The sequence below is a fragment of the Rhinolophus sinicus genome, linkage group LG09 (genome assembly GCF_036562045.2).
Source record: "Rhinolophus sinicus isolate RSC01 linkage group LG09, ASM3656204v1, whole genome shotgun sequence".
Classification (NCBI taxonomy): domain Eukaryota; kingdom Metazoa; phylum Chordata; class Mammalia; order Chiroptera; family Rhinolophidae; genus Rhinolophus; species Rhinolophus sinicus.
In genome coordinates, this window is record NC_133758.1 from 80,893,441 (window position 1) to 80,909,757 (window position 16,317).

Genomic DNA, 16,317 nt, shown 5'->3' on the forward strand with positions numbered 1-16,317 from the left:
TCTGCAATCAACTATAAAAGTTTGACCATGAAAATACCAATAGAATAACCCAAAGTTTGAGTTGTAACGTCAGAGCTCATAAATATTCTAAAGTCACTTTTTCTACAGCTAGTGTTCTTCTAGAGATTAGTGCAATTATTTATCTCAACAAATGTTTATTGCAACCACTCTTTTCCAGGACTGTACAGTCACTTGAGGTCCTTTAAGGTACTAGACCGTATCTATGACATTTGAAACTGGGTGGCATTCTTTTCCCTCAGGGCATGCTTGGATGTGTAATCTCACAAGAAAGGACAGATTCCTTCCTGGAAACCAGAAGAAACTGGTTGTCCTCCTTTCTATAAAAATGTTAGAATCTTAAATGGGACCTTTACTTTCCCAAATGCACTGTGTAAATTCACTGACAACTAACTCAACAGCCAAGCTTTTAGAAATACTGCTCTTTTTTTCCTTACCCAACCCTTACTCCTCTACCTTCTGTGACCTGTGTCTGCCGCCACTGCACTACGTAAGTTGCTCTTGTCAAGTCACCAATGATCTCACTGTCATTAAGTCTACTTTTTAATCTTTTACTTGCTTGACTTTGAGATGGCAGCTGACGCTGTTGAGTGGTCTCTTTTTTTGGGGGGAAATGTCCTTTCCCATTGGCTTCTCTGGCACAGACTTCATCTGCTCCTCTCTCTCTGCTTCTGGGCAATTTAAATTAAATAATGTCCTCTTAGACTTCTTTGTAGGTCACTGTTCTATAGTTGGCATTCCTCAGGGTTTTGAAGTACAGTCCCTTCTCTGTTCACTCTGCATGCTCACTTGTGCTGGGTTATGCACCACTCCTGAAACCTCAGTCATCATTTGTGGTGATTTCCAAATCTCCATCTCTATACCAGACCCATCTCCAGAGCTTCAGGACAATACATCCAACTCTCTACTGGATAGGTTAACATTGATGTTTCTCAGGCACCTTAAATGCAGCATGTTCAAAACAGAAACCTTCATCTCACTCCCTGAACAAGCCCAGCCTGCTGCTCTTCCAGTATTACCTGTGCAGTGGAATGGCACCGCCCCCTGCCAGGTGCTTCATCCTTGACTCCTTCCTCTTCTTCACCTTCTCTATCTTCAAATACCAAGACATCTCACATATTTCTTGATTTTAGCCACCTCTGTCTATTCTTCTTGTCATTATTTTTTGTACAGACTTCCTATCACCTCTTTGCCTGATTATCATAATAGCCTCCTAACTGCTATATCTGTCCAGTCTAGTTAACCTAGTTTTCTTCCAATCTCTTCTTCTCAATTCAAAGTGGTCCTTTATAATGCATATCTAATTATGACATTTCTCTGATTACAACACAACTGTGTCCCATTTCATTTGAGATGAAATAATGGTACTTCTGTAGCTTTAAGTGTCTTTATAACATGGTTGTATAACTCACTATTGAGTTTCATCTCTTATGATTTCCCTTTGTACTTCAGATTCTGCCTTATTGAAATTCTTTCAGTTCTTCCAGGATGGAATGGATAAATATATATAATCCAAAGGATATATGACTATATAATATCCAAAGGGGAAATATATATGTATATATAAATCTCTTTTGCCAGGACACTCCCTTCACTCTCTCGTACTCCGTGCCTTTGATTTAGCTCACTTCTATTTAACTTTCAGTAATCCCTGCATCTTTTTTTTCCCTCAGAGACATCCCCTAATTCTCCAAACTAGATAAAGTTCAGAAACCATTGCAACTTGTATATCCATGATAATGACAATGATTTTCATGGTTTAATTTTCTTTCATGTGTCTGGGGTAGAGAGAGACAGAGACTACATACTCCCTAAGGTGGACATTATGCTGATTTGGTCATAACTGCATTGCACTCCCGAGCCCCATGCCTGACAAAGTGCTTGACACCATTTTTCATGTTTGCTGAATGACTAAATGCAGAGGAAGAATAAAATTCAATGTGTGTCATGTTGTCCCACAATCAACTGAGAGAAACAGGAGCAAGCCATTTCCATGTAATGCTAAAGGACTCCTTTTCACCTAAATTTGTATTGCAGATGGAATAAATGATATGCCAATGGAGTAGTGGGGGTCCTATGGAGACTTTTATGTGTTTGAGGCTTATGTGACCCCTAACACATGACTGACTATATGTATAAGAGGCAATCAATAAAAATTATTACATTAATGTTTGAATGACTATTATTGGACCAAGGGAAGGAATTAAGCTCAATAAATGCAGACATGAAATTAAGAGGAGTGGTAGTTAGTGAGTATCATACTCAAGATAATCTTTGGGATAATTTCTCCTTCAGCTCTATGTATTTTAATTTATTAAACTGTTCTCATTCACTTTTCTTTATTAGAAGTTACTTATTTCAGAAAATACATATTAGTACTTAGCCATTTCAACAAAGCATGAGATTTAATATAATGTATGTGCTCTATACCTTATTCAAAGATATTACTAATGAAATATCAAACAAAAATTGTTCCAACATGTAGCTATCACGTAGCTGTAATATGTCAGTAATTAAAAAGCATAATCTTTTCCTACAAATTCTGTATTCCTTTTATATTTCCTGTCAGGTATGGTTTACATCTTGGTAGAAAAACTAAAAACCTAATCTATTTGACACCTTTCTCTCCCTCATACCCTGGGTTTATTTACCTCCTGATTATCTCTCAAATTGGTCCCCTTAAATCCATTTCCACAGCCATTAATCTACTTCAAGCTATTGTCATCTCCTGTCAGAAGATTTGTAACCGCTTACTAAGGAGCCTATCTGTACCAACATGTCCCCTGCCAATCCATTCTCCACTCAGCAGCCAAACCAATTTGATTATGCCCTGCTTAAAATCTTCAGTGGCTTGCCAACAGCCTTAAAGAAAAATGCTCCACTCTGCTGTTTCTTCTGACTCCACCATGCTACCAAACTTGCTCTTTAGATGTCCTAATCTAATATGTAGATTTCTGGATTTGTAATGTCTTTGCACTAAAATAGATGTAACCAGGATGGATTTTTTAAAGGAAAATGTTGGTGTTGTCCACAAGTATTCTGTGATAATCTGGGTTAGTCATTTATTTAGACACTAAGCTTAAAATTTTTAATAAAAACACCTTAATCCTGTCCTCTGCCTGCCCGGTTACAAGACAGCATAGTCTTTCAGACACATATTTGGATAACAGTTCAAAAGCTTAATGGACTTCACTTTGATGCTCATAGATTCTATGATGTAGATGAGCAGAGTTCCCGAAAGGAATAAATTAGTTGTTCGAGGGCACATAATGAGTTAGTAATAGAGAGAGTACATAACAAAGGTCATTCATCTCATGTCAATATTCTTTTTATTCATTTTGATTTTGATTGGAACAGGATATGTGCTCAAGAATTGTCACTGTATAGGACAGAAAGAGAAGAATCAAAGCATTAAAAAAGTGTGTAGTTTTTATCTACGATAAAATTAACCTGGTTGCAGGGTAATCTATTATTTTTGCTTTCCAAAAGCAAAGTGTAGTTTAAACTGGGAAGAGTGAAAGGAGGAAGGCGAGAGAGTTCCCTGAGGCGGTCATTGCACTAGAGTGAGTTTGGGTAAAATATACATATTTTTAAATTTATTTCTCCATAAATCTAGACTTTACATGTAATGCACTGTTTTCATGTAGTGTCTTTAAAAATGGCTTGGTATTTTAAAAACAGATCAGAAATGTGAAATATATAATTAAAATGGAATCAAAGCTATGATATAATAACCTAAGCAAAATATAGATAATAGATAAAATCAGTCTTAACCAAGCACATGTCTCAAAGAACAGGTAAGTGTTGCTAGTGAAACAAGGACTTGAAGAACTTAAAGAAAACAGTTTAAAAATATGGAGTAAAGGTTGTATACTTTACCAGTATCTTGCTCAGGTGTTTTAACAAGAAAGAATATTTTTAATCCAATGAATTGGAAATGAACTCCTATAGTAATGCATATATACAAAAGTTCAGCTAAATCACTTCCAGAAGGTATTCTTGGTATCTTTCCAAATTACGTTGGAAGAAATTATTATTGGAATAAAACTGAAGATGTCAGATGAGATGCAACCATTTTATTTTGACTTGTATTTTTAAAAGCTTCATGGACACTGGCCCAAACCTGATCAATCATATAGGAACATTTTAATATATTGAAATTTCATAATCATTTTGGTAAAAGTAAAATTAACCTTAGGAGACATTCTTACAGAATATTTTAAACAACTCATTTTAAAAATAAAGCACTGAAGACACAAATACCAAAACACCCATCGTAATTGCTTACAAGTTGCTGGCGGGGAAACGAGTATGAAAATAAACAACAGCAATATGATAGGAGAATTGCTAGAATGTGGTAGAATACCATGTGCCTAATGGCAGAAAAGGTTTCTTGAATTTGCCAGGCTTCACAGAGGAAATGGAATTTGATTGATAAGTAGAAGTTTGCTAAGATAAGTGAGGAAGGAAGTTAAAGGCAAAGAGCATGGAAATACTGGGAAATAGAAAAAAGTGTGAGAAAAGAGAATGGTGGGCACAAAACAAAGCTGGGTAGCTAAGCAAGCAAAGGTCAGAGTCAAGACTTTACAGGTCATGATAAAATGTTGCTTTTGATCCTGAAGTTGAAATGCAAGCCACTGAAGAATTTTGATCAGGGGAGTAACATTTATGGAATGCTTACTGTTTGCCGGGATCTTCACCCCAGTATTTCATGCAATACCTATAACCACTCTTATAATGCAGACACTGTTATCACATTCATTTTGTAGATGATGAAACTGAGGTTCACAAAGGTGAAGAAACAAATTACAGCTCTATAAAAAGTTACAGAACTAGGTTTCAGTACAACAATGTGATACCAGAGGTGGCTCTCTTAAACCTGTGCTATACTGCCTTTGCCTTTGATAGAAATATTACGTAGACTAGAAAGAGAGAGAAGAGGAAGAGGAGATTGGAGTGAGGGAACAGAAACAAGTCCAGACACTAGAAATACCTACTGTGGAAAATGGACGGGCTTGGATTGCTTGGCTGTCCATGATAAAATGGAAGGAAGGAAATTAGGATAATGTTCAGGTTTCTCTTGGCAACTGTGTGGAGATTGGTCCATTTTACAGCAACAGGGAGTGCAAGTGCGGGCACAGACTGAAGGACTAGTGGTGGCAGGGAATGACACATTCTATCTAGAGTGTGTGGCGATGGAGATCCCTGTGGAAACCCAGCGGGCTGCCTAGAGAAGAAGATACTATGTGAGGACTAGAACACAGGAGAGGCATGATGTACTAGTGAAAAGAACACTTATAATTAAATCCAGACCCCTAACCATGATCACAATTCATCATTTAAATTGGTGAGGTGGAAAGAAGGACTGCTGTTATTAACTTTTGCTTTTACTGTTGGCAAAACTCTTCATGTCTTTGGGTCTCACAATCTTCATCTGCAAAACAAGGGGTGAAGAGCAGATATTTGAAAGGTACCTTTGGGGGTGCTCTTTATATTTTCTTAAAAGCTATGGACTATTTATTATGTAAATCCTATCAACAGATAATTTGGAAATTTTCCTAATTCACCACAAGAGGGAGAACTCTAATTCTACCTTGTCATTTCCTATAATATAAAATAATTTAAAAGCACTTGCTATATGAAGTTGGTGATAGTCTGTTTCATTTCCAGTTCCTCGTGGAAGTTGAGGGAATTCAGCAACTAGAGAAAGTTTTAACGGATTTGAAATGTTTTGTGTTGCTAAAGTTATGATAAAGTCACTGACTGTGAAAATCTATTTGTATTCAGCAATAATTCTCCATGAAGTAATCCAGATGCCTCTTTAATTAAAATGAAGACAGTAGAAATTTAAATTTACCCTGGGAATGTTTTTCTTCAAATAACATTATTTCAGTTATCTTTCAAGAAAACTATAACCTTTCTGAAAGTCTTTGGTTACTCTAAAATAAGTCTAAAGTCATCAACATGTCAGTCGATTATAAATATATTCATATCAAAACAAAAAGATTAGAATAGCGCTGGTCACACTATTTCAATGTTACGTGTTCATTAAATATGAGCATATGTTGTATGTTTGGTGTTACATGAATATTGAATGTTATATATTCAGTGTTAAAGTACTCGTTTTCTGTTTGGGTTAACTTCTGTCCTCCGGTTTTATGTAAAGTTTTATTGTAAGGAAACTATAATTCTCACTGGGTTGAGAATTACATTACTAGTCTTCCTAAGATTTAATGAGTAGCATTTTTGGACTTGATCAAATTAAAGTACACTTGTAGAGTATAGCTATAATATTTCTGCATTTTATCAAATATTTCCAAACATACATAGCTAAATGAGCGTTGTTCCTTTTAAAGACATAATATTAGTGAGCTGTATAGAATCTCAATAATGCAACTGTTACTGACAACATATTTGTGTTTCCCCTTAGAGGCAGTATCACACTTTTAGTATTTTCAGTGACAGCAGATCTTTCTTTGAGAGGGAGTGCAATACCTAAAAACAAACAATTTCTATGAATAAAGATTAAATGTTAAGGTCACCAATCAAGTTGAAGTATACGTTATTTGGGGATCAAAAAACTAGATGTAACTAAAATATTTAAACTCCCTCTCATTTATATACCTTTTTAATTAATCTGCCATAAAAGAATCATGAAATGTTTTCAGCAATGATGTCACTGGAATAAGTATAAGCCCTCCTAAGGTGACTACTAGGAAGGGTTAATTTCATCTGAATAGACTCATTCTAGTGTGTTCACTAAAATAAATAAATACTCACATAAGTACCTTAATTTATGTGTAGTCACTTTGAGTTTATTTTCCAGTTATTTTCACAGTTGACACTTCATAAATCCTTTAAGTGTAAAATAACAGTATACCACCGTGTTTCCCTGAAAATAAGACCTAGCCGGAAAATCAGCTCTAATGCATCTTTTGGAGCAAAAATTAGTATAAGACCTGGTCTTATTTTACTATAATACAAGACTGGGTCTTACATAATATAATAAATATAATATAATATAATATAATATAATATAATATAATATAATATAATATAATATAATATAATACAATATATACCGGGTATAATATAATATAATACCAGGTCTTATATTAATTTTTGCTCCAAAAGACATGTTAGAGCTAATTGTCCTGCTAGGTCTTATTTCTGGGGAAACAGGGTAAATAAATCAGTATACTAAGTAAATAACAGTATACTAAGTTATTTAGATATTTTCTATAACTTCTCCAAGATGACTCACATTTTTAATGTTTTCCTTTGGCTTGATGAATTAATTTTCTGTCACTACTTCTCACACCAGAAAGCATTATAAACCGATAAAAGATGTGTGCTAGACAGTGTGGAAGACACACATCTTACTGTTGCTTATACACGAATACTCAGTGACCAGCACAGTGTTTGACCTCCTAGTAAATATTTACTAGCAGATATTTAGTAAATATTAGTTGCATAGATGAGTGAATAAACAAGTGATGAAATTACCCATATATAATTATATATATATAATATATATAATTAAATTATATATATATATATTATTATTCCTGTTGTATATATAATATTGTTACCATTACATGTACTATATTATTGTTTCAGACTGCTGATAATCATCCACCCAAAACTTAGTGGCTTAAATCATTAATATTGTTCACCAATCATTAATGTTGTTCACAAACCTGCAATTCGAATAGGACTCGTTGGGAACAGCTCATCTGTACTCCACTACTCCACACAGTGTCATCTGGTCAGCCTTGAAATCCAGGTTGACTGAGAGGCTGCAGTGTAGAATCACCTGAAGATTCACTTAATTCACATGTCTAGTGGTGCCACTGGCTGTTGGCTGGGACCTCCTCTGGGGATACTGTCTGGAAAACTGCTTGGATTGCTGACAGCATGTTGTTTAGGTTCCAAGAGCTAACAGTCAAGTGATCAAGGCAAAGTGCATGGCATTTTTATGACCTTGTCTTGGAGGTTACATGGGATCACTTCTGTTGTTTGAGGCTGGTTGAGGCAGTTACAAAGGTCGGTCTGATTTCACAATTCTATTGGTTGAGGCAGTCACAAAGGTCAGTCTGATGTCAAGGGCAGGGGATGTATAATAGAAGCCACCATGCATGGGAGGAATGTATAGGTCACATTGGAAGAAGAGCATGTGGGATGGGATATATTGCAGTGGGCAGTTTTTTAAAATATAACATGCTATGTTTTATATATCTAAATATATAATTTTATTTATAAACTGTACTTCTGTTCACTAGCAAACAAAACTTACCTTGCTAAAGGGGTTCTATCAGATCCAATGAACAATCATTGTTTCTGCTTGTTCCTGTTTCTGCTCTTTCTGTATTCTCTTGAATATGCTCGTCTGCCCTCCCAAACCTTTCCTCATATCCATTCAAAGCCTAGACCAAGGCTTACTTTTTTATTGTTATTTCTGTTTCTTTATTTGGCCTGGAGAGCATTATCTCTTACCTTCACTCATTGTGTCACTAAACATTTATTATCTATGGGTACCTGTGTCTGTTTCACAGTTCAAAGAGTAAATGACACACTGCTGACTGATATTAGGTATTTTACTAAATTGAAAAATGTTTGTACATTATGTACCCTTGTTAACCAGAAGAATCTCATTTTATCTAAATTATACTCTTTCTGTCACTAAATGTAAATGAACAGAACTTCAAGTTCAGCTAAAAGTGAAAAATGCCCTTCTGTATCTAAATCTATATTACAAAATTTAAAAATAGAAATGGTCATTCTTGAAATTTGATTCTTATATGGAACAAATGATGACAAATTATCTGCATATGACAAATTTGAGGTGCATCCTGAGATTGCTTTTTATTGCCTACAGAGACTGAAAAATCAAATAAAAAATGAAACTAAAATAAAGTATTTTTTCCTTTAAATCTGGTCTGTTTCATAAGATATTGAAGTAACGTTACACAAGTATCATTTTAGTAATGAAAATGTTAATGTGATTTATTTTTTAACACATACTATAAAGTTTTAAATGATACCCCCCCAAAAAAAAAATAACTCACACACATTAATCCTGGGTAAATGAAGGGAGAGACCAACTTGAAATAGCTCTTTTAGAAATTGCATATAATTAATTGCTTTATATTAAATAACTAAGTTTAGATTTTGTTTTCTGAATTTAAGAATCATATGGAGATTGCTTTTACATTTGTGCTCTTAAAATCTTTCCTACATACTGCTACTAAAATAATGATTTCAAATCATATATATTTACTTTTACACATACTTACTTCAAACCTTAGATTGCAAACAATTCAAGGGTGATATTTTTCTCCTAAATTTTGTACTCTGAGAACAAAAAACTGTCTTTCCTAAAATTTGGTTCTGTGGGATGGAAACTGGTCATTGACTATTCAGAGAATGAAGGAGAATCTGAATCGAGTGCTTGTTCTTTTTCAGCGATACTTTAAAAAGAAATTAAGTTATTCTATCAAAATGATATTACCATTTGAGAACTTATTAAACTCCTCCACCTATTAAAATAATGTACTGAACTTAATATCAGGACAAACAGATACATTTTCAAGTTTAGCTCAACATACTCTGTAAAGATTAATATATTACCTTTGTGTACACTGTGGTATTCTGTTTATTTTTTAAAGAGAAGAGTAAATTTAGAAATATTTTCCTTTTATTTAAGTAGCATAAATTCCTTAACCGATTTCACCACATCGACCAGAACATCTCTCTCAATCTTAGAATTGGGATGGAGCGGGCCATACCACCTCAGAATCCAAAATGACATGTATGGGTTTATTATACATGTCGAGGAAAGTTTTTGGGTCCATGAATTCTTCAGATTTGCACAAGTACTTTATTATTTGTTCTGGGAGGAGTAATTCAGGAGCAACTTGGTGCAAGTTATCACCTGGTCCTTTACTGCTCACTTTAACAGTCTTAAAAAGGTAGAGCGCCAGTTTATGAGTTTGGGTGAGAAACTCTGTGATGACCTCTTCTAGGGATTGTGACTGTGTCACGTCATCAAGATACATGACGGGCACTTTTATTGTTGAAACTTGCCACTGCATGAAGATCCTTGTTGGGATGTTATGGGACACAACTATAATTTTCATTCCCTGGATAAAATATTCTCTTTCCTTCATTTCATGGTCAACGTAATCTAAAAGAATTCGGTAAAGAGTACCACTAGAGGACTCAAGGATATGCAGAATGTAAGCAGGATACACGAGCAGTACCCCCGTTACTGCTTCTCCTAGGTGGTGTTTCAAAATTGACTGAAACACTTGTTCATAGTAGTGAGCAAGATCTTTTTTTTCTATGTTGGCTGTTATCTTGGCCACTAGAAATAGCCTATGAAGAAGGAATTTCTTTAGCTGTAGTCTTTGCTTTTCTTCCTGAAAATGAAAGTAATTGGTACGTGGAACTTGAGGCATTAGGTGAGATTCCAATGGAAAAGGTCTTTCGCTCACCTTTTGGGGATGCTCTGAGAGGAACATAATGAGTCCTAATTATTCTTCTAGATAATTCCAATTTTTAGCTCATCACAGTATATGCATTGTCAGGATGATTCTTTAGTGATGAACTGCTATTTTCATTTCTTCTGACAAGAAAAAAAAAGAGTTTACTCAGTTTGTCAAATGATACTGAATAGCAAAATCCCCTCCCATGGATATCAATAAACAATGTCTTTGACACAAAAGTGAATGTTAAAACAAGACTCAAATTCTGGAGACTTTTAAAAAAAAGTTCACAATGAAATAGCTAACATACATCCTAGGTAAACCTCTCCAATGAACTTGATTGTGGGGAGAAGAGAGAACTTAATTGAGAGAAGTTCACTCTGTTTTTGTTTACCTTATTTTCTTCTTCAATTTATAGTCCATTTTTTTCAGTCCTCATCCTTGTATCTCACACACACACACACACATACACACACACACACACACAAAGAGAGAGAGAGAGAGAGAGGAGTGTATCTGCTGACACTCCCTGACAATAATGTTAAAAGACATTAAAATGTCTTTTCATTTATGTAATAGTGATTACAGATTGTCCTTGATGTGTCAAAAATTTTAAACAGTATTTTATGGTAATTTTCCAAATTTCTGTTATAAATTTAATAGGTCAATATATATATGTTTAAGTCTGGGGATATCTTAGGTCTCATTGGCTTATTTACCCTTTACTCAGTACAGAAGTTAATATGTTGCTTGGATAACAACAGTAGTAAACTTTGGAAGTAATTCATTTTGATTCTTTGTTTTTTGTTTTTTCCTGTCAACAAACCTCAGAAATGGCTTTTTCTTTTCTTTTCTATTCTTTCCTTCCTTCCTTCCTTCCTTCCTTCCTTCCTTCCTTCCTTCCTTCCTTCCTTCCTTCCTTCCTTTTTTTCTTTCTTTCTTTTCTTTTTTTCCCTGGGGGGATTGTTGTTGGGGTCAAATAAAAAATACCTTTACTTTTAACTTTTCTTACAAATTTCTTCCCTCTAGGTCAACTTAACATTTCTTTCTTTCTTCTATTACCTGTCCATGAGGTCCTGCTTGTCCTCCATCACTCTTCCAACTGCCAGTGTGTCTTGGGCCTCTCAGCTGTCCTGTGTTCTATTCTAGTTTCCAGAGTGCCCTAGTGAATCAGAATGTCAGTAGTATTAAAGGGCCAGAGCTCACTGGCAGCTCACATCTTCATTTAATGAGGGTATCTCAGCAGGCACCTCAACATCACCTTAGGGGAAATGAGGGCTTGTTTTCTGGACTGGCTTGTTTTTAGCCAGGGGCCTTTCAAAGTCAGACAGAGGGTGGACTTGAACATCTTCCTAGACATACTCTGTTCCTTTTGTCCGTAATGTAGAGAAGAGGAAGCTACAGCAGGGAGTAGTTACAAACCTTGCACACAATTCAAACATGTTCTCAATAAACTCCCTATTCTGTCTACCTGGGCTAAAGAGATATTTATGAATTGATTATAGACTATAAAAACAGATATCAGATTCTGTGTAATGGTGACTCTGTTACAGGCATACCTCACAGGTATTGCAGGTTGGGTTCTAGACCAAAACAATAAAGTGAAAATTGCATTAAAGTGAGTCACACAAATTTTGTGGTTTCCCAGTGCATATAAGAGTTGTGTTTACACTATAACATAGTCTATTAAATGTGTAGTAGCATAGGTCTAAAAAATGTACATACCTTAGGTATAAAATACTCACTTGCTAAAAAAATGCTAACCATTATCTGAGCCTTCAGCAAGTCATCATCTTTTTGCTAGTTGAGAGTCTTACCTCGATATTGATGGCCGCTGACTGATCAGGGTGGTGGTTGCTGAAGGTTGGGGTGGTTGTGGCAATTTCTTAAAATAAGACAACAGTGAAGTTTTACCCCATTGATTGACCCTTGTTTTCAAGAATGATTTTTCTGTAGCATGTGATGCTGTTTGGTAGCATTTTACCCACAGTAGAACTTCTTTCAGTATTGGAGATGATGCTTTCAAAACCTGCCACTGCTTTATCAACTAAGTTGGTGTAATATTCTCAATCCTTTGTTGTCATTTCAAAAATATTCACAGCATCTTCAAAAGGAGTAGATTTCATCTCAAGAAACCTTTGTATTTGCTCATCCCTAAGAAGCAACTCATTCGTTCAAGTTTTATCATGAGATTGCAGCAGCAATTCAGTCACATCATTAAGCTCCACTTCTAATTCTAGTTCTCTTGCTATTTTCCACCATGTCTGCAGTTACTTCCTCCACCAAAGCCTTAAATCTCTCAATGTTATGCATGAGAGTTGGAATCAACTTCTTCCGAACTGCTGTTAATGTTGATATCTTGGCCTCTTCCCATGAATCACATGCATTTTTAATGGCATCTGGAGTGATGAATACTTTCTAGAAAGTTTTCAGTTGATTTTGCCCAGACCCATCAGAGGAATCACTGTCTATGGCAGCTATAGCCTTATGAAATGTGTTTCTTAAATAATAGGACTTGAAAGTCAGAATTAGTTCTTGATCCATGGGCTGCAGAATGGATACATGTTAGTAGGCATGAAAACAACATTAATCTCATTGTACATCTTCATCAGAGCTCTTGGATAACCAGGTGCATTGTCAATGAGCAGTATTAGTTTGAAAGGAATCAAATTTTTTATTTTTTTTCTGAGCACTAGGTCTCAACAGAGGGCTTAAAATGTTCAGTACACCATGTTGTAAATGGATGGGCTGTAATCCAGGCTTTGTTCTTTTTATAGCACCCAGACAGAGTAGATTGAGCATAATTGTTAAGGGCCCTGGGTTTTCAGAATGGTAAAAGAGTATAGGCTTCAACTTCAAGTTATCAAATGTGTTAGCCACTAACAAGAGAGCCAGACTGTCCTTTGAAGCTTTGAAGCCCGGCATTGACTTCTCTCTAGCTATGAAAATCCGAGAGGGCATCTTCATCCAAACTAAGGCTGTTTCATCCACACTGAAAATCTGTTAGTGTAGCCACCCTCATTAATCAGCTGGATTTTCTGGGTAACTTGCTGCAGTTTCTACGTCAGCACTTGCTGCTTCACTTTACATTTTTATCTTACCAAGACAGCTTCTTTCCTTAAACCTCATGAACCAACCTCTCCTTTTCTCCTTTGAAGAAATGCTTCGACTTTTTCTTCTGCAGCCTTCTCACCTCTCTCAGCCTTCATAGAAGTAATGAGAGTTAAGGCCTTGCTCTGGATTAGGCTTTGGCTTAGGGCAATGTTATTGCTGGTTTGATCTTCTATCCAGACCACTAAAACTTTCTTTATATCAGCAATAGGTTGTTTTGCTTTCAAATCATTTGTGTATTCACTAGAGTAGCACTCTTAGTTTCCTTCCAGAACTTTTCCTTTGTATTCCCAACCTGGCTAACCTTGGCACAAGGGGCCTAGATTTAAGCTGATCTCAGCTTTGGACATGCTTTCCTCACCAACCTAATCATTCCTAGCTTTTGATTTAAAGTGAGAGACATGCAACTCTTCCTTTCATTTGACTGTTCAGAGGCCATTGTAGGGTTACTAATTGGCCTAATTTCAATATGGTTGTGTCTCAGGAAATAGGGAGGATGAAGGAGAGGGAGAGAGATGGGAGAACAGTCAGTCTCTGACGCAGTCAGAACACACACGACATTTATTGATTAAGTTCACTGTCTTATATGTGTGTGGTTTGTGGCTCCCCTAAACAATTACAATAGCAACATCAAAGATCACTGATCACAGGTCACCATAGCAAATATAATAATAACAAAAAAGTTTGAATTATTGTGAGAATTACCAAAATGTGACACAGAGACATGATGTGAGCAAATGCTGTTGGAAAAATGGCGCCAACAGACTTGCTCAAGGCAGGGTTGTCACAAATCTTCATCTTGTATAAAATACAATACCTGTGAAGTAGAACTAAAAATGAAGTGCAATAAAATGAAGTATTCCTGTGTAAGGAAATTCTTCTATAGTGTTGTGTGTTTTTTTAATTTAACGGGAATTTAAGTTAATTTTTTAGAATAAAAACTAATAATGCCATATCTTAAAATTGCATTCATGTGAGCTCTAAACCATGATTTTAAAGCAAGGTTATAAAATATCCTTATTTAATTTTTAAAAATTAAACCTTAGAGTACTTTTCCCCCCATAGGGTTTTGTTATCCAAACTAATTATCTGGTTTTAATAATAGACAGTGATAAATTATACCAGAAAGTGGCGCTTGAGAGGTGACTTAGTAATTCCTTAATTGTGTGGCACATATAAACTGACTACAATTTTTCACTGTCACTCACATCATCATTCCCTGAAACAATACAATCTTTCCAGTTGCACAGAAACTTGTCATTGCCCAGTCTAGGGACTGGTCTTACCCTCATTCATCTTACTGCTTTGCAGAATGTAATTATGTTGACCACAACCTCTTTTATGGCCTTCTCTCCTCTCTTGGTTTCTATGACTGTACTTCCCTGAATTTCTCCCCAAATCTCTATTTGTGGCCTAGCCCAATTTCTTCTCATACCCAACTCTGGGCAACACTGAGGCTCTGTGCTCATAAGCAGATCTTTTCTCACTCTTGCCCAAAGCTCAGCAACATCTGTTTTCCTATTTTGAAAGGGTTGGTGGGTGGTCCTTGATGTCACTCAGGCCTCCAAATTGAATCGTTGGTATTGCTGATTGGCCATGGAGACTTTCCTGCTGAGTGCACCTGTGGTGGACTCCTTCTCAATCTAAGACTCAAGGCAGATACAACTAGTTGGTTGGGTTGACAAAGAAGAAAAAAATAAAAACTGTGTTCCCATTCTAGTATTTTCTGTGTATAAAAGAGTCCCAAATTGCAATTTTATTTACAACTCTTCTTAGATGTATGTACCTCTACACTTTCAAATTTTAAATGCCAACATTTTATTATTTTTATTTCTCTTAATAAAATATTGCTTTTATGTCTCTATTAACAATTTTTCCCCCTCTCATTTCCTAGGCCAATATCCTTGGTCTTTTCATCTTTCCTAAAAGTTATTCCCCAACTCTATTCTGTGATTAAGTCTTTTTACGCACTTTGAAATGTATCATGGGTTCTTGATTTTTACTGCCTCCTTCATAGTCCTAGCTCTTTATTTGGATTATAATAAGAGCCTTCTACCCTTGGTATTTTTCTAGTGTTTTTTCACCTTACCTATTCAGCTAAGAACATGAAACTTTAAGACCTTAAGATACTAATTTTGAAAGTTTTCTGTTTACTTCACGATGATAAAATGTTAGCAGAGGTAGTACCTATTTTCGTTATGTCTGGAGTGATTTTATTTTATTTCCAATTCCCAATGATGGATTATACCAGGGAGAAAATGAGGACATGCAACTATGGTGTTTGTTACCTAACACTGACTTTGATCAAGGGTAGTGGAAAAATTTACAGGGCATTACTATCCAGTAGCCCCTTTTCAGTGAGCAAACATAAATTAACCTTTTATATATAGGTAAGCGTCTTTTTCTTCATGACTCCATTCTTACCTACAGTACAATTTTTCTACTTTTTTGCCTTTATTAAAAGGCGCTCAATTGTGATTTTCCTCCCCAGGTGTGTTTTTGTTTCTCTTGTCTTTCCTCAATATATGCCTAATAGGAAAATGATAATCTTTCGTCATTATAATTCCATATAAATGATATAAAATATTGTTAATCTATGTATTCAATTTGAATATGTCCTTCTTAATTAGTGTTGACTTAAAACATATGAAAAAGTTATTTCTACAAGTGAAAAACTGTCTAATAGTGATACTTTTGTGTT

General features: G+C 35.4%; 2 protein-coding genes across 2 annotated transcripts in view; one reads left to right on the forward strand and one right to left on the reverse strand.

The window, feature by feature from the left end:
- Window positions 1–16,317, forward strand: part of ZNF804B (zinc finger protein 804B) — a 447,541-nt gene that overhangs the window by 22,507 nt on the left and 408,717 nt on the right. The window lies entirely within an intron of this gene.
- Window positions 9,780–10,541, reverse strand: TEX47 (testis expressed 47). The gene has a single exon (XM_019716425.2). It carries the CDS (start codon window positions 10,539–10,541, stop codon window positions 9,780–9,782), a length of 762 nt encoding a protein of 253 aa, XP_019571984.2.

Coding starts and splice junctions, on each gene's coding strand:
- TEX47 (XM_019716425.2), bottom strand. CDS start 10,541: ATGTTCCTCTCAGAGCATCCCCAAAAGGTGAGCGAAAGACCTTTTCCA.